At 42.9% G+C, this 23,756-nt stretch overlaps 3 protein-coding genes across 3 annotated transcripts; all 3 read right to left on the bottom strand.

Annotated features, from left to right (window-relative positions):
- Positions 1–3,496: 3,496 nt before the first annotated feature.
- On the bottom strand, positions 3,497–4,090 carry LOC308304134 (ubiquitin-conjugating enzyme E2 J2-like; the record flags this gene model as incomplete). The annotated part of the gene is made up of 1 exon (XM_080748693.1): positions 3,497–4,090. One exon carries the CDS (start codon positions 4,088–4,090, stop codon positions 3,497–3,499), a length of 594 nt encoding a protein of 197 aa, XP_080604819.1.
- A 5,447-nt stretch (positions 4,091–9,537) lies between these two features.
- Positions 9,538–12,457, bottom strand: LOC308304133 (phospholipase A2-like; the record flags this gene model as incomplete). Its single annotated transcript, XM_080748692.1, has 3 exons — positions 12,345–12,457; positions 10,151–10,284; positions 9,538–9,656 (listed from the first exon to the last, which is right to left on the bottom strand). The coding sequence occupies exons 1-3, from the start codon at positions 12,449–12,451 to the stop codon at positions 9,538–9,540; spliced, it is 360 nt and encodes a 119-aa protein (XP_080604818.1). The 5' UTR covers positions 12,452–12,457.
- Positions 12,458–18,616: 6,159 nt separating this feature from the next.
- Positions 18,617–19,606, bottom strand: LOC308304132 (erlin-2-like; the record flags this gene model as incomplete). The annotated part of the gene is made up of 1 exon (XM_080748691.1): positions 18,617–19,606. The coding sequence occupies one exon, from the start codon at positions 19,604–19,606 to the stop codon at positions 18,617–18,619; it is 990 nt and encodes a 329-aa protein (XP_080604817.1).
- Positions 19,607–23,756: the final 4,150 nt, after the last annotated feature.

The following is a 23,756-nucleotide window of genomic DNA, read 5'->3' as shown; positions in this document are numbered from 1 at the left end:
CACACTGCACACTGCACACTGCACACGCACCAATACTACAATCCCAGTCTTATACTGTTGGATGAGCTGTTGGGGGACCCCCTTGCTCATGGACACTTCCAGTTCGATCCCGGGCTCCCAGTTCGATCCCGGGCTCCAAGTTCGATCTCGATCCCGGGCTCCCAGTTCGATCCCGGGCTCCCCCAGAGTTGGTGTCCTTGAGCAAGACCCTGAACCCATAGTTGCTCCCGGTGAGCACCATCTGTGTATGAATGTGTGTGTGAATGGGTGAATGTTATGCACAATCATTGGCTGTGTTTACATGGGCAGGTATATTCCACTTGTATTCAATCAAAATGACTGCTCATTCAGAATATAAATGATCATGTAAACACCTCAGAATGGACTGGAATAATCCATTCCATTCTGAATTCATTTTCATTTGGGTTTGGAGGGGTGGTACAGTATATACCGTCAGAATAGACTTTTATTCAAGTTCCATCTAAACAGTTGGATATGAATCTCTGTTCAGAATGAGTTCATTCTGAATGAATAAATATTGTCCATGTCACCGTAGCCATTGTAAAACACCTTGGATAAAAAAGCGCTATATAAATGCACCATTTATTTATGCAAGATGTAAATAAAAGTTTCAATTTCCACAGTTGCGTAAAATGCAGACTACATGTTTTGATGTATGTTCAGTGTCCTGAGTATTCTGTTTTAAATGTTAACTGGAACTGTGTTTTATCTACTTAGATACAGATGTGTAGGACAAACCAACATGACACCTGTGGATGAAGTGGATCAAATGGACCTTGTAACAAACATATGCGCTCTCTCTCTTTCTCTCTCTCTCTCTCTCTCACACACACCCACACACACACACACACACACACACACACACACACACACCCACACACACACACACACACACACACACACACACACACACACACACACACACACACACACACACACACACACACACAAACTTATGTACATACTCAGATGTTATACAGAATTAGGTTTTGTTAACCTGTATATAAAAGGAATATTTGTTTTAAAATGATTATGCATCAAAAGGATTTTATTTTACAGTAGATGTAAAGCTGTAGGCCTACTATGTACAATAACGTTTCTCTTCCCGGATTTGAGCACTGAATTGTTTTACCATTGAGCTGCTTGCTCAGGGGATACATTGAATCTAAACCTTCAGGTGACCTTTGACAAGATATCAATGTCAGGGAGACAAAATGCCCGCCCAATTGTATGAGTTATGTATGTGATAAGGTCTTGCTGCACGGTCATTATGGCTTACTAGCCCTTACCCGTTCAAAGATATGAGCTCCGAAATGATGTGCAGTGTGTGGGTTATGGGATGTGCACTGTGCATACAGTATATGAGGGATGGAAAGTAACTTTAACTGGTGCTTGCATGATAATATGTAGGAGCATCAATGTAAGAAATACCCGTTTCGTTTAATGGCTACAGATATAAAACATCATTAAAACATGAGCACAGTAGATCGTATTCACTACCTTTTGCTGTTACTTATTTCCTATTAATCAATCAATAACAATTGATGGAAGCAGTGAGCAACGAGCACTGAGAAGAGGTCTCCGGCAGATAAGGTAGGTTTTTTGGCCTCCTGGTCGCTCTATAATAGGCCAAAGTGAAAAGGGTGCCACGCTTTCTTGGGCCTTTCACGGCAATCGGACGTTGCATGCGGGATTTGAGGCATGACCTGCTGGTGGCGGTATAACAGGCCAATGTGAGAAGGGTGGCATCTGTTCCTTGGCCTAGTGGGAATGTGTGTGCAAAATTTCACACACATAGCAGGCTGCATTCATGATTTGAGGCATTTTGTTCAAAAAAGGAGCAATCCTGCAAACTTTGGAATACAATGTTAGCCAATTAGATAGAAAACACATAGCAGGCTGCATTCATGATTTGAGGCATTTTGTTCAAAAAGGAGCACTCCTGCAAACTTTGGAATACAATGTTAGCCAATAGAATATGACATATCGGACAAATTCGTCATGATTACATCACTGTAGAGATACTGTGTACTGATTTGTGTGATTTTTGGATAAAATCTGAAGGAGTAATATCGAAGAATGTGTTTTACATACTGTAATCGGCCTTCTGGTGGCGCAATAAAAGGCAGATGTGAAAAATGCAGGGCACGGGTTTTTCCATTGCCTCTGGGAAGTATGCATACAAAGTTTTACACTAATCGGTGGAGTTATAGGTAAAAGCACAAATTGGCCTCTACACAACATGTATGCAAAAGACTATATATATGCAACAGACATATAAGGGCATATTGGTTAGATCGGTGGTTCTAACCCTTCTGGACAACTGGCTATATCCAGACTGGATTCCTTGTGTCCAGGTGGCAGTCTGAGATGGACAGACATAACTGCGTGTTGCACTTGAATTATGACCCACCAGTATTGTTGTGTGAAATTCACACAGCGCCTTGAGGTTTATGAGTGTTTTGAAATGAACCTGCTGGGCAGGATTTGTAATGATTCCCAATTCCTTGTTCATTCTCAAGATGTGAAAGAGGACTTGTATTTATATAATAATCGTTTATTTTATTCACGTAGCGTAAAGAACTCTTCCACACCTTGGTTACATTTGGCAAAACAAAAGACAATTTATTGGACTGTAAATATATTTTCAAACAATGTATGCATGTGGAAAAATGCTGAATTGATCGAATATTGTATTGACAGTGTAAACGTATAGCAGCGTGATACAAAAGCCAAATAGATTAATCACCAAAAAAGCCATAGGTTTGTATCCATTGTGTTCCATGTAAACATTCAACATCTAAGGCTGCATTCACACTAACGAGTGATATACCCTCTCCCCCCCTCATTCCCCTAGGACAAGGAGAGGGCAGGTGACTTTACTGTGTAGGAAGCCTAAACAAGACAACAAGACAACATACGAAAAACAAAACAAACACAGCCTACCCAGTTCAGAGCAGTGATTTACATTTGACTAGACTGCCAAAAAAAAGACAAAATTGATGCCACACTGCAAATTGTTGCTGTGTGATTTATATGTAAATTTGTTACGGTCCAAAGGTATAGTCCGTATGGCATGAGATGCAGCCCTATAAGGCAGTGTTTCTCAAACTTTCACATTTCAAGGTCTTCCCTTAACTCTGACAGTGTACAAATGGAACCAAATGGACCCGTTAGGACTTGCCCTTGGGGTTCATTTGGGTCAATTTGGCATACAGTCTTGTATGGGTCAATTTAGACCCCCCTAAAGGAACCCACAGAGTCCCTGGAATCCACTTTGAGAAACACTGCTATAAGGTATATCCATATTTTCACAACACCCTGAGAAAAAGGAACAGAATGCTTCCTCGCCTTTTGTTAACCAAGAAAACAATGCCATTTCACGAGAACCCTCTCACAAGCCCCCCCGGGCCTAATTAAAGAGCTAAACATAATACTGTACCACCTACTAATAATATCCTTCAGACTGATCACGTCAGCACAGCGTGCACCAACTTCGGAGAGTTTGGAGGCCGCGCAGGGACTTGACGCGGGCGCTGAGCTCCTCCTGTTCCTTCAGCTTCCGTTGAAGTTCCTCGACCACGTCAGGAAACAGCTCGCAGAACACCTTGTCCTTGAGGTTGAAGGCCAGGCTCTGGGCCGACAGTTGCCTTTTCGTGGCGTCCGAGGTGTCGACGCTGCCAAAGGTGGAGTCCTTCCCCACGATGAAGCTGAGCAGGCCCGTGAGGATCGTGGACACGGACCAGACGGGATTCCACGTGTCCGGGTGGAAGTCCGAGATGGACAGACATAAGCGCGTGTTGCACTTGAACCTGCCGTTTGGCGTGATCATGTAGATACTGGGCGGTTTGTAGGGGTATTCCTTTGGAAATATGAGCTTGCCGTGGTAGTATCCTCCTTCGTAGAGGGTCTCCTCGGGTCCTCTGACAACGTAGTGCCACTCCAGAATGTTGGAGGGCAGAGGTTCTGCGCTGATGTAAGGCACCGGGTCTTTCTTTATTTTGATGTAATCCTGGTTCAGTCGCTTGGTGGCCGTGAGCATCGGAACTGTCTTCTTCTTGTCGCTCATATCTCCAACGCGTCTTGTTCGCGGCTTGACCAGGTTCAAAGTGGGTCGTCTCAATGGAAAAGGACTTGCTGAGATTTTCACACTACAACATGTTACTGTATATATTGCCTGAGTGAACTCGGGAGTGACGTCACCACACAAAACAAAACTGTTACCAGACACTATGTTTTTTTCTGGGTTTTTTTTGAGCGGTGCTCGTTGCCATATACAGTATGACCTGCTTGTGCACCAGTAGAACGCGCCTTGTTTTAATCTACATATTTCACAGATAGTTGTAAAACGTGATGAAATTCACCCTTTGTCAAGTCCCGCCCGTTGTCCCGCCCCTCTTCACACCCATTGGTTGATGTGTCTTGGTGGGACATTCGGTGGGACACTCCATCCACTACCATTTTAATTCAGTTTAATTCATATTGTTATTCTGTGTGTTCAATTCTAATTTCAAACTTGGTTTCAGTAAAATGGAGATGCTCAGTGGCAGTATAGTGACTCAGCATGTTTTTAAATGTTTTTATTTCTCCAAAAATTATGTTTTAGCAATTTCAACATAAAAAAGGCGGAACCAGGGTGGGACCAGGCAGATAGAGCCTGCTGGTTGGTCAGTCAGGGACCAACCAGAAGGCTAACAAAGGGCGTGGAGGCACAATGACCAGTATCATCAATTCATCATATGTGAATACCATATAGACACAAGGACCATTAGGCCATGTTGCTTTTTAACCTCTTATTTTGTTGTGATCCCGACAGTAAGTTGCCCTGAATTCCTTCCATAGGTGGTCCCTTTTATTTTGAAGAGCCAGAGGAAAAAAGTGCACACTTCGTGCCACTTTACACTGGTCCGGTCACGTGACTCACCATGGAGTAATGGCCGCTGAGTCCGAGTGTATATCTTGCTATTTTGCCATGAAAAAATTTGCAAACCTTTTTTTTTTCTTTTTTTTTTTTGATAAAGGAGCTTATTTGCAGCACAATGAATGGGACTATATGGAGGATTTTTGCTGCACGATGACGTCATTGCCCAATGGAAAGTGATCTGCGAGTCTGGCTTCACATACGGACTCCCCTGACAGTACAGTAAGGATTAATAATATAACATGCTATACTGTATATATCCCGAATATCTTCAGTAATGGCACATTACCGCTAGGGTTGGGACTCGTTAGGATTTTAACGATTCCGAGTCCTTAGCGATTCCCTCTTAACGATTCTGGTTCCTAACGGTTCTCTTAACGGTTCCAATATATATATATTTTCATATTTTCTGACACTGACGCTTCTGTATGTCCTATTGACGGGTTTCCTGTTTATAAACAAAAGGATGCGCGCGCATCTAACGGATGCCTTTCCACCAATCACCAAACCTGTTGTTTTGGGGAGCGCCAGGGAGCGCTGGTTTCATTGGCTAATTTTGGTACAGACGTCAGTGTAACGTAGACCAGAAACCCGTCTATAGAAAAATAAAACATGAACAATTGAGACCATTTAACAGTAGTTGTTTACATAAGCCTAATGGGCGTTCAAATAAATAATAATTTAGGTATAGTTGTTGTAATACAAATTTATATTGTAATATAATCACAGTTAAGGGTCAATTTGTTTCTTACCAATAGGGCTACTTTTGTGTAATTGAAAATGTAGATATATTCATGTGGTGTGGTGTGGTGTGGTACTAAAGCTGCAGTGGAAAAGGGGCTATTGTGAAGTCAGGTTTCTAAACGTAGCGCCCATCTGTATGTTTAAGGCTTTAATCGTTGGTTAAAATAGCTGATCTACAAGCTCACGTTGTCTTGTGGATGCGACGCGTTGTGAGCTTGCAGATCAGCTATTTTCGGCATGCAACACAGCGAAGTAGTAGGGCTTTACTTGCGTTGCAACTTTCAAGACGTAACAAGGAAGAAGAGAAGCACCCAGGCAGACGGCACAGAGGAGCGCCTCAGTCCGCTCACATATCAACTTTCGCGAGGTCTTCTGCAGCTGCGGGTGTTATTTGGAGCATAATGTGAAATGTGAATGAAAAGAAAGACGCGAGGACAGAAGACCGCGGACCGAACGAGCGAACAAGCCGACGAGCGCCGCTCATGGACGTCAGAATGAACGCGCTTCCAGTGAGCTGAAGTACAGCCAAACTTTGGAAGACTTGTCTCTTCGGCACCATGCTGTTTGTTTATCACGCTGCTTGTTGGTGTGTTCAGTTGTCGTCGCTATCACTCGCGCTGCTCAGTGACGCGGACATTCCCAGCATTCTTTCTGTAGAGGTGGCCTGACGTCACCACAGCTGCTTGCAATGGAATGCACATTAAATGCGCGCTGATGAGACCATGGATGAGACCCGTTAAGAGAATCGGACCGGCAAAAATGATTGACCCGGTTCTGGACCCGCTATCATGGAACCGGGTCCTAAAAAGAACCGGTTTCGGGTCCCAACCCTAATTACCGCCTGTCTTTTTTATCCCGAATTAATTCGGGATAGGCACTATACTAGACTGACATAACACTTCTCTCTGTGTCCTAAATGAAAAGTGTGCATCGGCAGCTACGAGTGTGCGGCTATGCGCCTTTTTTGAATAGTGATTGTTCCGTTGGCTGGCACCTCACAAGGACCGCCGGTGTGCTGTGCATTTTTTTACATTAGTATCATAATACTGGCTATCATAAATTGGCGTTGTTATTACTTTTTTGTGTGTCTTCTCACATTGTTCCAGAACCTGTCTCTCAAAGGTGGATGTCATCAATATGACATCAGTTTTACTATAGAACCTGTCCGGTTTGTATTAATGTTTTTTATGGCATGGCTGTGGGGGTCTGTGGCCCTAATGCATATGAGCATATCAATATCTAAAGAAAATGTTTGAGCTTTAATATTCAACACTGTTGAATACTGAAACTCCCCTTCAAATGGGTTTATTAGACAAACAAACTCCCTCTTGAAATTCCTCAACCAATAGAATGAGGAAGATTCCAGTCTCATGCAGTAAAAGTAGGCTACTTTAGTCAGGAACACTGATGTGCAGATTTAACCATTTATTGCAACCAAATGGAACAAAGTTAAACTTGGCGTTAAAGGAATCCAAGTTCAGAGTATTCCCTGAATTATTTTCAAGCAGCTTGCTATGCAAAATCAGGGAACGTTAAGCAAGATCCCCGTAGGGATACAATAGCAGTACAATAGCAATACATTGACATATAAGCTTGAATCAACAGACGAAAATCACAAAAGGTGAAGGCTGGGGTGGAGGAGGCTGTTAAGCAGCAGCGGATCCGAAGCTTCGGATGTAAACAAGCAGCACTCTGAGCGTGAGTATGACAGTGGGACGTAATGCCCAACAGATCTGTGAATGAGAAATAGGAGAGGAGCTGACTGACAACTGATTACAGCTGGGTGGGTGAGACTATTCTATCTATATTTCAATTTGAAACTAATGAAACCAAACTGTCATCCTGTGTTGAAGGAAGTCAGAAGAGGCCAGGCCAGACCAGGCACACACACACACACACACACACACACACACACACACACGCACGCACGCACGCACGCACACACACACACACACACACACACACACTCTCTTCTGACTTCCTTCAAAGGTGTTACCAATGATTGATTCTTATGAAGGCTCTGTTCCATTTCACGTAGCACAGTGGTTCTTTTATTTCAAGGACTCTCATAACTCTGAGAGCATACAAATGGAAACAAATAGATCAGTAACTTTTAAGGGGTAATTTGGAACCCCCAAGTTACCCTGGACCGTGGACCACACTTGGGACCCACTGGTGTGTGGTGTAGCAAAGTGTTTCCAGTGAGCCAACATGCACAATGTCAGCACCCTGACTTTGTTTGACCAGAATGGAACAGTGCCTATCATTAGTAACACCTGTGAAGGAAGTGGGAAGACACCCAACTTCTCTCCAAAATGGTTGCTGTGCATATAGACTGACGTTTTTTATTTTATTTATTTTTTTTCTTTCACTGAAGCTAACAGAACTAGAAAAGATGTAATTAGACATTACAAGTGTGGTTGCTGACGGTGCTGACATGACTATATTCTGCAGTAAGCTAACTGTCATGTGAAGCTCGACCAATTGATTCCCTATTGATTCCCACTCCCATTGATTCCCAACTGAATCCCACTCCCATTGATATCCCGGACAGATGTCTGTCTGTCTGTCAATTTCCAATGGCATTGGAAAAGTTACCCTAGTAAATAAAGTTTCCCCAGGACTATAATGTGATGCCCTGTTGGGCAACCACACTAATAAAAAAATCACACCCGTGTGAACTGAGCGGTGGTCCCCCCCCCCCCCCCCCCCTTCCCCCCTGTGTGTGTGTGTGTGTGTGTGTGTGTGTGCGTGCGTGCGTGTGTGTGTGTGTGTGTGTGTGTGTGTGTGCCTGGTCTGGCCTGGCCTGAACAACAGCGCCCCTCCCTTAACATGTGTGGTCAGAAAAGGTTACTGCAGGCTACAGACAGACAGACAGACAGACAGACACGCACGCAGACAGACAGACAGACCCACACACACGGCCACGTATAGGAGCGTTGTGACCACCGCTCAAAAAAACAAATAAAAACTACACTACGATGCCTAAGACTAAATATAATTTAGTCTATAATTTTGGCAACAAATAAAAACTAGACAAAGGTTTTAGGGAGGGACTAGTGGGGAAGGGATCCAGTAGTCCTAAAAGACAAGTAATTTCATGTTTGGTTGCACTCTGAAAATAGCCGATCTACAAGTTCATACTAGCTTGGAGATTGGCTTGGTTGACAATATCAACTGTAGTGCACTAAAACTGAAACTTTTCAGATTTAAAAAATTTGACTAAAACTACATTAAATTGTATTCAAAAGACTATGACTAAAACTAAATCTAAATTTGCTGTTGAAATCAACACTTATCTTCATACACATCGGTTGCTGGGCAGGTTGTCTTCATCAGGGGTGTCACAAGCGGGGGGAAAGTGTTACTGAGTTTCTAGGGCCCAAGATGGAGGGGCCTTAATTATTTTATACTTTAGCTATTGAATAATAGCAGATATACAAGCTCACAAGGAGCTTGTAGATCCGCTATTTTTGAAAAGTCTTAAGAATGTGTGCAAATCTTGAATATATGTAGTTTGGGGGTCCGTGGCCAAATACATATCATTTTGGGGGTCCTTCACATGAAAAAGTTTGAGCACCACTGACATAGAAACATAGGTTTTTTCAAAAAACCTTAGAAGGATTTGAAATATTCAAAGACTTACACATTTTCACGATTATTCAAAAATAGCAGATCTACAAGCTCGCAGTGCCGCGCTGTGAGCTTGTATATCTGCTATTTTTCAATGGTTAAAGCACAAAATAATGCTTTCCCAGTCTAAAATCTCCCCCTATGAAGAACATTTATGGGGGGCCCGCAGTGAATCCTTGTACCCAGAGCCCAGGATTTGGTGCGACGTCCCCTGGTCTTCATACACATCGGTCGCTGGGCAGGCGTTCGTGCTCAGGATTCCAGGTATTCCTGCCGAAGCACTCTGCAGCCTCCCTGTCACACTGGCAGATAAACATCTCACAGTCGTCGTTGTCGCCTGAAGATGTGAACGTAAAATCCTATGTTAATACAGAATAGTAATGTGGTCAATGTATAGTAGAGTTCTCAAAGGGCCTGAAAATTAAGGCCCGGCCCTAACTGGGCCCTAACTGGGTCGGCCCAAGGCCCTACCCAGCCCGACTAGTTAGCATACATTTTAGGCCCTACCCTACCCTTAATGTCGGGTAGGGTTCGGGTATGGTCGGGTTCTCATTTTATCACAGAGTGTAATAAAATAATAAAAAATATATATATTTTCTTTTTTCATTGAGCCCGAGGCCCTACCCGGCCCGACCCTAAATGTCGGGTCGGGTTCGGGTATGGTCGGGTTCGGGCACAATTTGAGAACTCTGATGTATTGCTCTGGTCCATAGCGTTAGGAGTTCTCCATAGCGCTATGTCAACTGGACTAAACTTTTTTTTTTTTTTTTTTTTTTTTTTTTTACAGTAAGAATGAGTCAAATGAATAGGGACCAGTTCAAGTGTACTTACTTAGACAGGTTGGCATCCTATCGTCATGGTCACAGCTCCAGGAGTAGTGCTCAATGTAAGGGTGGTCAAAGATGGGCCGGCAGTCAGGATGCTGCTTAGCAGCACTGTAACAAGAGTCATGGACCTGACAGCACCTACATTTCAACGAAAGAGACACATAATGTAACAATAGTCATGCACTGGTCTTTTGAAAACGCAACGAAAGAAGATAGATAGATATAGATAGATACCTTTATTATCCCAAGGGGGAAATTCAGTTGTCCAGTTGTAGCATAGCAGTATACAGTATTTACAAAGTTACAGAGAAGTAAGAAAAAAAAGATAGATAAGAGGAAAAAAAGAGCAGTACAGTACCAATAAAGAGAAGGTGCATCAATAGAGGGGGCGAATAATATATAAGTATATATACATAAAGTGTCTTACAAAAAGAGACCGTAACAGTCAATGCTAGTTAGTGCAACAAGTATCTCACTGACATTGTTAAACAAAGCAGAATACTCAGAAACTACCAACACAACCTAATAGTGCAAAGTCAAAAATCAGTGCGAAAAAACAAACAAAAAAAGCAGCTCAGAGAAGAAAAACTAGGGAGCGTGTCACCGCAAGACGCACATGAGCACTCTCCCTGGAAGGTCCTTAGGGGTCAAAGTAAATACAGCAATAGTTCCGTCAGTCTAGGTTAGGAAGGAAGTCCTTTTCAATCATCCGTTATGTGTCTCGTTGTACAGCTTAAGGGCGGCCGGTACAAAAGATTTTCCAAGTCTCTCACATCTCCGTCCTGGGTAGGCAAAGCGGTCGTTTCCTCTCTTACTCCAGTAACTGGTGATCTCCAGATGGAGGGGGTGAGAGGAGTTCTCCAAAATGTAATCTAGCTTCCTCGCTGTACGCACCCTGGTTACTTCCTCCACCCCCTGTAGAGAGGACCCAACAACAGAGCCTGCTTTCCTCACCAGTCTGTTCAGGTTAAACGTGTCACCTGCTCTGTTGTTGCCACCCCAGAATGTTATACCAAAAAAGAGGACACTTGCCATGACAGACTGGTAGAACATCTGTAACATCCTCTTGCACACACCAAACGATCTCAGTCTTCTCAGGAGGAACAGCCTGCTTTTTCCCTTGCTGTGAATCACCTGCGCATTGTCCGACCAGTCCAGTGAACTATTCAGGTGTACTCCGAGGAATTTGTAGTTATCCGCAAGCTCAACCACCTCTCCGTTAATGGTGCTTGGCACCGGGGGGACTCTCTTGGAAGTACGGAAGTCCACCACCAGAAACCCAGTAGTGTGCAAAAAAATATTGAATGTTTATATTTTGTTAATGTCTGTAAAGAGAATGGTATTTTTACTCGAGTCGTGACCTGTGAAAACACAAATGGGTCCCGAGCCGCCCCACTGTTTGGGAAACGGGGTGTTTAGGGTGTTCATCACTTTGGCCAGATTTACACTGCAGTCAAATCCAGCCCAAATCCGATTTGGTTCTCAAATCTGATCTTTTGGCCCGACTTTTCACACTGCATTTGCAAGTTACCAGATCTGATCTGTGCGTTCTGACTGATTTTAACAGCGTCAGCCCAAAGCTACCCTGCGGGGACATATCTGCTTTGGTTACCGTGGTAACGACGTCGGCGTCATGACGTTACGTCACTACGTCGACGGTAGTTGATTACGTTCAAGAAATGCGACATAATAGACCATAGTAAACACGTTACAATTTTGTTTTTCTCTCTTCTTTTCTTTATTTTTCTGTTTCGCTCTTCTCTCTGGTTTTATCTATTTAGTTCACGTGTTTTCTCTCTTCTCTCTTGTTTTTCTTGTTTGCTCAGTGCGCTGTAATCAAATAGTAAATACTCGCGCTCTGTAATGACGTCATTACAGTGGAGCCCTGCACGCTCGGGTCACGCAGCAAGTGACGTTTGGACAGTTTGATGTGACTTGCATGTGACTTGTATATAACTCTATGGGGTGGATGTGGTTACTGCTTTCAGATTGAGACAGATGTCCTCAGATCCGATATGGATCGGATTTGAAACCACCTCTGGATGTGGTTTTTCAAAATCGGATTTCATGTGACCTGCATGTGACCTGTCTGGATTTAGACTATTTAAAAAAAAATCTGATTCCACTTTTGATGTGACTCAGATCTGATTCAGGCTAGATTTCAGTGGCAGTGTAAAGCCGGCCTTAGTGGCACTGACCTGTCCAGTGCGTCCACAGGGGTCCCGGAGCCCCCCAGGCCACAGTAGCAGCCATAGTCTGCGTAGTCAAAGACAGGCCAGCTGTCCGGCATCACACACAGTATCATCTTCCTGAACTGGACCAGGGAGCGGGACTGCTGATCAAACGCCTGGGCTGGAAACAGCACAAAACACGTACACACAGTTTACCATTTATAACTACCAGTAAGACTCCCTAATCGGGAGATAAGCGACCGTCAGGTCGCAGCGTGGTTTTAGGGCAAATGTGTAGGAGCAGTGTCCAAAAATGTGTTTGAAAAAATCTGCCTGATGGTGGCGCTATATGGGACAGATCCATGTTGATGAGATGAGTGTAGACATACTGTGTACCGATTTGCGTAATTTTAGGGCAAAATCTGTAGGAGCAGAGTCCAAAAATGTGTTTTAAAAAATCGGCCTGAAGGTGGCGCTAAATGGGACAGATCCATGTTGATGACATGAGTGTAGAGCAAGTGTGTACCGATTTGCGTGATTTTAGGGCAAAATTTGTAGGAGCAGTGTCCAGAAATGTGTTTTGCAAAAATCGGCCTCATGGTGGCGCTAGAATTGATTGATTGAAGACTTTATTAGAAGTTTGCATAGGAAAAGGTACAGTTTCATGACGGTACAGTTCACTGGTACAAGGTCTACTAAAAGGAGATCCATGAAAAGACTAAGCTTATTTCCACTGGAAACCATTGAAGTATCTCATATAACATTGAATGACAGACAAATAGAACACAGTACTATGCAGTAGATATGTAAAGAAAAACAAAATAGAAGACAGTAAGTCAAAACAAACAGTATATACAAAGAAGGGGCAGGGGAGGGTAGGGTTGGGCTAGATTCTTTTTTACCAGTTGCGAACGGCTGCTGCCTGTAAGTGGTTTTTCAGGGCAATTTTAAAGGATGCTAGTGATCCACACTCCTTTGTGGCCTTCGGTAAGGCTTTCCACATTTTGGTGGTATAGCAGAAAAAAGAGTTTGACCTTTTGTTGGTTTTGACTCTGGGTTGAAAGTGATCTGTGGCGCTGCCTCTGGTGTTGTAATTATGGACATCCTTAATGTTTATAAAGTATTTTGACAGGTACTTGGGTATCATAGTGGTGTAGTGTATCTTGTACACCAGGCCCATTGCAAGTTGCTGTACTCTGTCAACTACTCTGAGCCACCCCACTCTTAACTGGTGAGTAGCGGTGAGGTGAGTCTGATAGGGAAGTCTAAGCAGGACCCTAATTAGTTTATTTTGGGCTGTTTGTAGTTTAGTTTTCAGGGCTTGTGGGGCGTCACAATACCATACGTGGACTCCGTAGTCAAAGAGGGGCTGGATTATTGCACCAGCTATGGTCTTCAGTGTGTTGGAATTGACCATCGGGGCGATGGAGAAGAGGACAATAGAACTCCTAACTGGTTCAGTACCATTAGGAGAAGGCGCGCTCTCTGCTGGAGTCTTGTGGAGAGGTATGTAGTTTCTTTGGGTGCAGATTCTAGTAGAATTCAGAATGAAGGGAATATCCGCACTCTCTTGAATGATGACTTTTTAAAATTATTTATTTATTTAAGCATGCACAGCAGCAGCAGTCTATTTAGAGAAACGGACGCGTTTCGGCCTACTGGCCTTCCTCAGCGTTTCAAAGAGGGCCATGTGAGAATTGATGGGATCGGGGCAACGGTTGCGGAGATATGAGCAGGGCAAAAGTGTGACGTGTGACGTGTTACAGACAGACAGACAGACAGACAGACAGACAGACAGAGGTTGTGATAGTAACTGCGACCTAACGGTCGCAATTAACTCTGAAGGCAGTGGTTCTCAACCTTTTCAGGCGGCGACCTCCAAAATAATCATATTTTAACTGGGGACCCCCCACCCTGACGAGCACTAAGAGTTGAGGCACTACATTTTGTATAATACGGTTCTATTGTGAAAATAGCAGATCTACATGCTCACAGCGCCTCGCATTGCGAGTCGTTGTGAGCAGGTAGATCGGCTATTTTCACAATTTTTGCCTCTAATGTTTGACAATTTGGCCAATTTTAATTAGTCATTTTAGAGATATTAAAAAGTCCTTAAATTGTCCCTTTCGAAATTTGCATACACCCTCGATACACTTACATTTTATGTTGGTTGGTTTAATATTGAGTGAGAAAACAATCTTGAACATTAAGTTAATCATCTGGGGACCCCCCAGATGGGGGTCCCGACCCACAGCTTGAGAACCACTGGGCTAAGGGCCCGTACACGCTGCAAGACTTTTTGCTCCGATTTTGCTGTCGGGTACCTTTTTGGGCGCTTGCTGACAAACCCCCCGAACTGACGCAAGATCGGACTTTGCTCGCCAAGGTTTTGCTCGGTGTGTGTGAAAGGCCCTGCGAGACGCACGTGCGGAGAGAGACAGAAATTCATTAGCGCCCTGCCTCGCTCTCGTTCACATTATGAATTAGAATGAAAACTAATGTTGACTATCGGGTCTGGATCGCATCCTGGTGAAATATCTGGCAGTGTGTGATCGCTTGTCGGCGATCAACCACCCTGTAGACAATATGCCTTCCGGTGTGTTCCAAGATTTCTAGCGGAAGTGCTGCGTTTAACGGACGTTACGTCATGCGGTGCGGGTCTGTTTACATTCCCTAGCGAAAAAACTAAAATAGATTGTAGCTCTTAACTCGCTCTTCATAGGTGTAACATTGCTTGAATCAATGTTTTTGTTTGTATATTGTTAATTGCGAGCGCAACCGACGGAGCAGGAGACGTAGACCAGATTTTTTCGTGCAGGGAATACGTTTGCAGGAACACCGCACTGTGAAAAAAATACAGCTTCGGGTGAAATTCTCACGGCGGAAGTTGAACGCTTTCTGCCTTCTATTGTCACCAGGCTTTTCTCTTCGGAGATGAGTAAGCCTGGCTACGCGAGGCTACAACGATACAGTATATGACAGCCGATGTCAAGAAAGACACTGGTTTAGTGTGAAATACTTTAACGATCCGTTCCATATTACAGTGTTCAAGCCTTAAAATACCAGATCTGAAGAAATAAAATAAAATGAATGAATAAAATAATACGTGAGCAGGCCGCATTTTTTCGATAACTCTTTTAAATGAAAAAGGTTATTGAAAAAACACGGCCTGCTCACGTATTAGTAGGGTAGTCACCAGACACCAGAAAAAAAATAATGGGTGTTTTTAATGAATCTATCGTGGTTAAAATGGAATTTGAAGTTACAATGGGTGTGTATGGGGACAGGCCCTGGGCCTGGAGGGCCTGATAACATTTACATCAAATATCTATATATTGAAGCAAATTAAAAACTGTTCAGGGTGTTCATAAAAGCCTGATTAGACGATAAAATGACCAAAAGCTTTTTTGAAAGTGGAATATCCCTTTAACTCTGACAGTGTACAAAAATGTATCCATTTGTACACTGTCAAGAGTTACAGACTTGTATGGGTCAATTTAGACCCCCCCCCCCCTAAAGAAATTAACAGAATCACTTTGAGAACCACTGACCTAGTAGCCTAGTTAACTAAACTCCTCCTGCCTTCTGCTACTGACCTAGAATATTGTCTGGTCTCCTAACTCATCGATTAATGATTGATCCAGAATTCCACAACAGCGTGCAAGGCTATGCATCTCTATGCTGTCTCTCTTTCACTCAAACAAAAGGCTGAGAAGTACACGCTGACTGAGTGAGTGACCAACTCAATGAGTCTGACAAACCAGATAAACTAGAAATGTGGTTCAGGCCGTGACCCTCATATTTGAACAGGGGACCCCCACCCTTTTGTAGTGGTTCTCTTTAAGGTTTAGCTCAGAGAGTTACTCTATAAATATGTTGTGAAATTATTACTTCAATGCATTGACGCTAACATTTACTTTCGAATACTTAAAGGGATATTTCACTTTAAAAAAAAACGTTGGTAATTTCATTGTCTAATCAGGCTTTTATGAACACCCTGAACAGTTTTTAATTTGCTTGATTCAATATTTAGATATTTGAAGTAAATATTACCAGGCCCTAATTATTTTTTGTATTTCATTTTTTCCATTTTCCCAAATAATTATAACAAATAAATGAAAAAAGTTATGGATAAAACACGGCCTGCTCACGTTAGGAGGGTATGAGTCACCAGAAAAAATGGGTGTTTTTAATGAATCTATCATGGTTAAAAGTTTGAAGTTACAATGGGTGTGTGTGGGGAGAATAGCCCATAAGGTGTTTCCCTGTTGAAAGTGGAATATCCCTTTAAGTATTTTCAAAAGCAATAGCTTTTGAATACGTACATTTTTTTGCCAACTTTTACTTATTACGTATATTTGAGTAATACTAATACACCAATCTTTTTTTCCCCCCTTGTTTCAATACTCGATATTTCTAATCTAATCCAGCACATATTGTACTTTACAAGTTACTTTTCATATTTAGATTATTAATACTAAACATTACATTAACCAATTAAGCCCTATTTTATGCTTCGGCTCTTCACAAATGTCCAATTCTATAAGCTCACAATGTGAGAAATGACAAATTGTGAAAACCTTGGAAAAAGAATGTGTAAATACTTGTAGTCATGATCAACAACATTTGTAAAGTGCTACTCACCAATAGAGAGGGTTAAAGCCACAAGAGACAGGCTCTGGAGGGTCTTCATGGTGTGTGTGTGTGTGTGTGTGTGTGGGAGGCATGGAGCTCTTCTAATCCTGGGAGGGAAGTCGGTGTGACACCTTGGTACCTGCCCTCTACACAGTCAAATCCAGAGTGTTGATTTAACTCTGAGCAGTGGCGGAAGAACTCGGTTCTTTACACAAGTAAATGTAGCACTCAGTTTAATCTCCCAATACTCATGTATTATTGATTTCAGTTGTTACAATTCCAAACATGCAAACATGAACCGCTTTAATTACTTCAGTCTATATTAGTCATTAGTAATCACTAGTATTACAATATTGTATTGTCTTTTACTCTTTTTTGCCAGACCCATGAAATGGGTAGGCCTACATAAGCAAATGTCGGTCTGTCCGGGTTTTCTATATAAAGGGTATATATGATGATGACATGATGATGACATGCCTACAAAAGGCATGATGTCATAAATGATGATGACAGACAGGGGGTCTGGCACAACCAGGTTGACCTGGTCTAGTTTATGTTCAATGTATTATCAAACTAAAAAACATATAAATATGTAATAAATAATATAACTAGATACATTTGAAATTAAATAAAAAAAAATATTACTTTTCAAGATTCCAATTAAAATTGCAAAAAACTAGACCTCTACTGAGACTGCACTCTATAGAGGTGCCAACTTGTGCCTGTACACTCGAGGCCATAAATGGCCTACTTCTGCGCCAGCAGAGTTCGCAAGTACTGCGATCGGTGCTGTTCGGTGCTCTATGTACAGTATGTGGGAGGGCAGGTTGGCACTCGAGGTGCCAACTTGAGTCTTTTTATTTATATTAGGTCATACTTGTTGGTGATGTTGGCCATAAACAGACATCCGGAAACAGACAGCACCAAACACAGTACTTGCGTACTCTGTTGGCGCAAGTAATAATTCAGGTAATAATTCATGCCACAATGCGACACGTTTTTAGCTTATATGTCAGCTATTTGTTCTACTTTTATGTGACAACAGAAGTAGGACATTAATTTAAGAAAAAAGTTAAAACATGGAGGGGCCACACTGCAGCCTGTTAGTTCTCCTTCCAGAGGTGATGGTTCTATGGCTTGATTCAGAAGTATAGGGATCTTATTCAACAATATATAGACTATATATTTATTTCATATGACGTTGTGATTCCATTACATTTGATTCCATTCAGGACAGAAGTTCAACAGAACTGAGGTAAACATTGTAAAATATGCTCACGGTTGAAGACAATTATAATTTCTTTCTTTTTGAATGGGCATAGTATTGTGTGCTGCTGAATGGTCAGAGTAGCACAGTGGTTGCGACCGTCAGGTCGCAAGTTACTATGAAAACCTCCACCGGCTGTCTGTCAGTCAGTCAGTCCCTCCATCAGTCAGTCTGTCTGTCCGCCACGTCACGTCACACTTTTGGCCCTACTATTATCTCCGGCACCGTTGCCCCTATCCATGACAAACTTTGCACACACACTCCTTGGCTGGCAAACCACATGCGACCTGGATGCTTGTATACATGCGACCTGGTGGTCGCTTATCTCCCAATTAGGGAGTCTTACTGGTGTATCTACAAGCAGATTGTCCTGTGGGTCACCCCACACCCTTCCCCTTTAATCCATATTTTCACTCAGGATGTCCATGGGTCCAGGTGCCATGATGGCTGAGCCAGGGGACCCGGAGTCCACAAACATTTTTGGGATTTCATTACCAAAGTAGATCTTACTGTTGGCTGCGATGGCCTTGAACTTCATCAGCTGCAGATACTCTGGTGTTAGCTTCATCTTATTGGCCTCGGCTGTTTTCTTTGCCGAGTAGAATTCTGCATCTGCCTTGGCCCTCTGCCTAGCGAGGAAAGCATCGTCTTCGATCTTAGAGATCTTTTTCTCCGTCTCCTTTTCCATGACGTTCTGTTGATACGTGATCCCAGCCACCTGGGCCACCATCTGGGCCTTCATCACGGCTTTTATCTTCTCTGTCTCGGACTCCTTCTCCACGACCTTCTGGGTCTGCTGTGTGATCAGCAACTTGGTCTTCTCGCTCTCCATGATCTCGTAGTTCCTGCGAATGCTCTCTGGGATCTTGGGCTTTGTCACCCGGACCGCCTGTATGATGAGCCCGGGGGCCATGGACGTCAGGTCCTCCTGCAGGGTCTTCTTCAGGTTCTCATCGATCTGATCAAACAGGCCGATGTAGACCTCCTGCAGCGAGTGTACGCTGCAGAATTGGTTGAGCTCGTGATGCACTTTGTTGAATATCAAGGCTTTGTCGTAGTCGGCGGTGTAGTTCCTCACTATGTCGTACACGGCCGAAGGACGGAGATAGTTCACCACTTCTATGCGGTCGAAGTAGATCATCACTCCCCCGCTTGTGCCGCACGGTACGTTCTTCACCTCGTCCGTCTGCAGAGTTGTCTGAACAGATATACAGCTGGTGATGAAGGGAAGCATCAAGTGAAAGCCAGGACCACTGGTGGCCGTCAGGAGAGCTCCTCCCCTGTAATAAAGCCCTGTGTGTCCCTCCTCGATCTTGTGGACTGAAGTGAAGAGTGCTATGGCTGCGATGCCCGCGATGACGGAGACTATGGTATGCCACTCTGCCATCCTGTGTTGTGTTGTGTTTTCTTCGGACGCTCGCACCACCTTATAGCTGACTGATGTCATAGATGATTGACGTCATACATGACTGATCAAATCAAATCAGCCTTTATTTGTATAGCACAATTACAACAGCAGAGCTGACCAAAGTGCTGAACATGATAAAATCAATAATACTTAACAAACAACAATACCTAAAATGTAAAACCCAAAAAAACAAAACCAAATATACAAGAGTTAAAGCTATACTGTGTAAGTTGCTCAACTAGTGGTCAGAGCTGTATAGCAAACCGCGGTCGCGTCCGCGTCTTTCGGACGTTTTTCGTCGCGGACCGGCCTCTCACCACCGCGTCCGCCTGCAGCTCGCCGAGATCTATCTTTAGAGGGGTCCCTGGTTCATGTGCGTTCAGGCATTCCGGAGAAACGGACTCCTTCACCCGAGTATATGCTGTTGTTATGTTGAGGCAAGCTACTTCCTGAGTCAGCAAGATGCGCTGTGATTGGCCGGTAGTGTATGATGACGTAATTTTGCCGCGAAATCCGGTCCCCGGTCAGAATCATAGAAAACATATTTACAGAAGGCTTTAGGGGATGAAATTCACGGAGTGGGTATTCTAAAACTTTATTATATGTCACAAGGCTGGCCACATGGAGTCCAAAACCGCTTTAGACATGTAAAAAAAAAAAGCTTTACGTCCACCATGTGCTATCGCGGGTGGGTTCGAATCCACTTCGGTGCTTTCGTCTTGGCTGATATGCCTCTACAAATTTTAGAAACCACGTTAAATATGTACCCTATAGCAGGGGTTTTCAAAGTGGGTGACGGGGCACCCTGGGGTGCCGTGATGGCAGTCCAGGGGTGCCGCGAGATCAGTATTTGGAATTTATTTGGACACTTAAAAGAATATTTAGTATCATTTTAAACTTGAAGTATAAAGTTATTTTCAGTCAGTTCTAACCAAAATGGCTATTATCTCAACGTTTTCCTCGCAACATAATCACTAAAATATCGTCACTGTCAGGCAGAAACCTCGTATCTCCAAGTTTCAAATGTGTAATATATATATATATATATATATATATATATATATTATCATTTAGTCTTGTATGATGAAGCAGGGCTTTGCTTTACCAAAAGACGTACGTCTTTTGCACAAAACTAGTGAAAACAGACGATCTACAAGTGTGTGCTTGTAGATCTGCTGTTTTCACTAGTTTAGTACATTTTATAGATGATAAATATAAAACGAACGGTTTTGGACTTATAGTCGGGGGCCTAAGGGAGATGACATGGTAATCTCGTGCTAATTAGTCTAAAAGCGCGAAATTTTGCACAGATGTAGCCCAGGGTATGCTCTAATGATTTAGCTAGGGCGCCCGAGTCGGCAAACTTCGGGGTCGCCAGAGCGGCCAAATCAAGTTGGGCTCCCATCGACTTTCTATACAGGAGGAAAATACCCAGAAAAACACTTTTCTTCTGGGTATTTAAGTTGGATTTGAGGGGTCTAACTAGGGGTTTGTAATGATGCTGAATCCATTGCAAGCATTTGTTTTGCACAAAAAACATTCCTTGGGCAACAAATGGCCCGAGAAAACGATGGTTTAGTGATGAAAAGTGATGAGTCATCACTTTTCAGAGTTTTTTGGGTGTTTTCTGGAGCTGTGGCGACCCCGAAAGTCGCCGACTCGGGCGCCCTAGCTAAATCATTAGAGCATGCCTTGGGCTACATCTGTGCAAAATTTGGCGCTTTTAGACTGATTAGCACGAGAAAAAAAAACCTAAGGCCTCCGACTAACATGAATGCTCACCCATACATGCATCGTTTTCTGATGCCATTTATAGCCCAAGGAATGTTTTTTGTGCAAAACAAATGCTTGCAATGGATTCAGCATGACGACAAACCCCTAGTTAAACCCCTCAGATCCTACTTAAATACCCAGATAAAATATGTTTTTCTGGGTATTTTCCTCCTGTATAGAAAGTCAATGGGAGCCCAACTTGATTTGGCCGCTGTGGCGACCCCGAAGGTCGCAGACTCGGGCGCCCTAGCTAAATCATTAGAGCATGCCCTGAGCTACATCTGTGCAAAATTTCGCGCTTTTAGACTGATTAGCGCGAGATATCCTTAAGTCCTCCAACTATTACAAGGTTTCCACCCGACAACAACGATATGCTATAAATATAAGGTGCTGGGAGTGAAAATTATAATGTAGGGGTGCCTCGGATTAAAACAATATTTATGGGGTGCCCTGAGACAAAAAAGTTTGGGAACCCCTGCCCTATAGTACTTGTCCGACTTTAAGTAAACCTTTCTTTTGCCATGAAATTCCTCCCACAGTTTTGGTGGCACGCACTTGGGCCAGGGGGGGCGCTCTCCATTCCGACATGTCGCCACTCCGACAGTGACTTCTTATTGTCAGAGTGGCAACACTTCCATAGAGGTTAAGGTTAGGGTAAGAGACAGGGTTAGTGTCGGAATGGAGACATGTCGGAAAGGAGTCAAATCGACGAGCTTCATCGGGACATGCATGCGTGCTATTTTGCTAAGATACGTCATAATATAGTTTAATTTATGTAAATGTATTCAGGAATTAATTTTCTCCATTAACTTTAATTGAAAATAAACTTTTCACAGATATGGATTTGATGTCTGACATTATCATGTCTGACATCATAGACCACATGAGACTGACAGAGTATGTCCATATATTGACCACATGAGAACAACACAGTATTATGTCCATATATAGGCATTCCAAGATATGGGGTTAATATTGATGACATCAGGGATCTCCATGTATGGCCATTCAAATGGTGAATTAATTTCCCCCATTGACTTGAAAGGGGACCACGGCAACCACACTTGCAATTTCCAGTACTTGTCCGACTTTATTCCATCTTCCATCGTCTCCTATTGTAAACATATTTTTGCCACGCTACTCTTCCCACATTTCTGGTGGTACGCACCCTGTAGGGCCATATGTCAAATCGACCGGCTAATTAAAATTTTTACTTTTCCCAAACATGGAGATGGCTGACATCATAGATGTCTGACCTCATAGACCACATGAGTCTGACACAGTATGTCCATATATGGGCCCTATGGGCGTTTTTCTCCTTCCATATATGGGCCTTCCAAGATATGGGCTTAATATTGATGACATCAGGGATCTTCATATATGGGCATAAAAGGGACAAGGACTGACACAGAGATCTCCATATATGGCCGTTAATGTATTATTTCCCCATTTGCCTTGAATGGGAAAAATTCAAATAGTAAGACGAAATTCATTTGCGAATTCGTGCCACGGCAACCACTCTAGTTCTTACATACCAGATTGATACTTTTTAAATCTGTTGTATCCTTATTGTCTCTTTTTATTTGATACTTCTTTTCTTTCTTTCTTTTTTTCCAGTTTGTTTTAGTTTTTGCAGTATTTCTTTGTAATACACTGTTATATTTGATATATTTGTGCTAATGTATGTTAATGTCTTGGACCCCAGGAAGACTAGCTGAAGTTAAGGAGTCAGCTAATTGGAATCCGTTTAAATAAACAAATAAACCATCATTATTGAAAGGGATATTTCACTTAAAAGAAATCAAACCTCGGTTCGAAGTAGGGCGGTGAAGCTGAGCAGCTACACCCTGTGTGAGAGTGTGTGTACCTTACTGTACTGTACCTTCCTGTTTACTGTACTGTACCTTACTGTACTGTACCTTACTGTACCTTATTGTACTGTACTGTATTTTACCGTACTTACTGTACCTTACTGTATGTACCTTACTGTACTGTACCTTAGGCTTACTGTACCGTACTTATTGTACCTTACTGTACTGTACCTTACTGTACTGTAATGAACAGGTAATGAACAGGTTTTATCTGTCCGTAAATGTGTGTCCCATGTGTGTCCCTCATGTCCATATATGGTCATTTCAGTCCAGAATGAACAGGTTTTATCTGTCCCGTACGTCCAGAATATGTGTGTAGTGTCCGTCCCGGTCTGATGATTGGATGATTAAAAATGTCCAATGAGACCATAGTTTGAAGCTTCACATGACAATCCGGCCCTCCAGATAAAATCATTCAATTCTGAATTGTAGTGATGTAGCTCTAGACAATTTTATACTCAGATTCACCGCTTCACTTCGAACCG

The sequence above is a fragment of the Nannobrachium achirus genome (genome assembly GCF_963921795.1).
Source record: "Nannobrachium achirus genome assembly, chromosome: 19".
In the NCBI taxonomy this organism is placed as follows: Eukaryota; Metazoa; Chordata; class Actinopteri; order Myctophiformes; family Myctophidae; genus Nannobrachium; species Nannobrachium achirus.
This window is presented reverse-complemented; position numbering and strand designations above follow the sequence as displayed.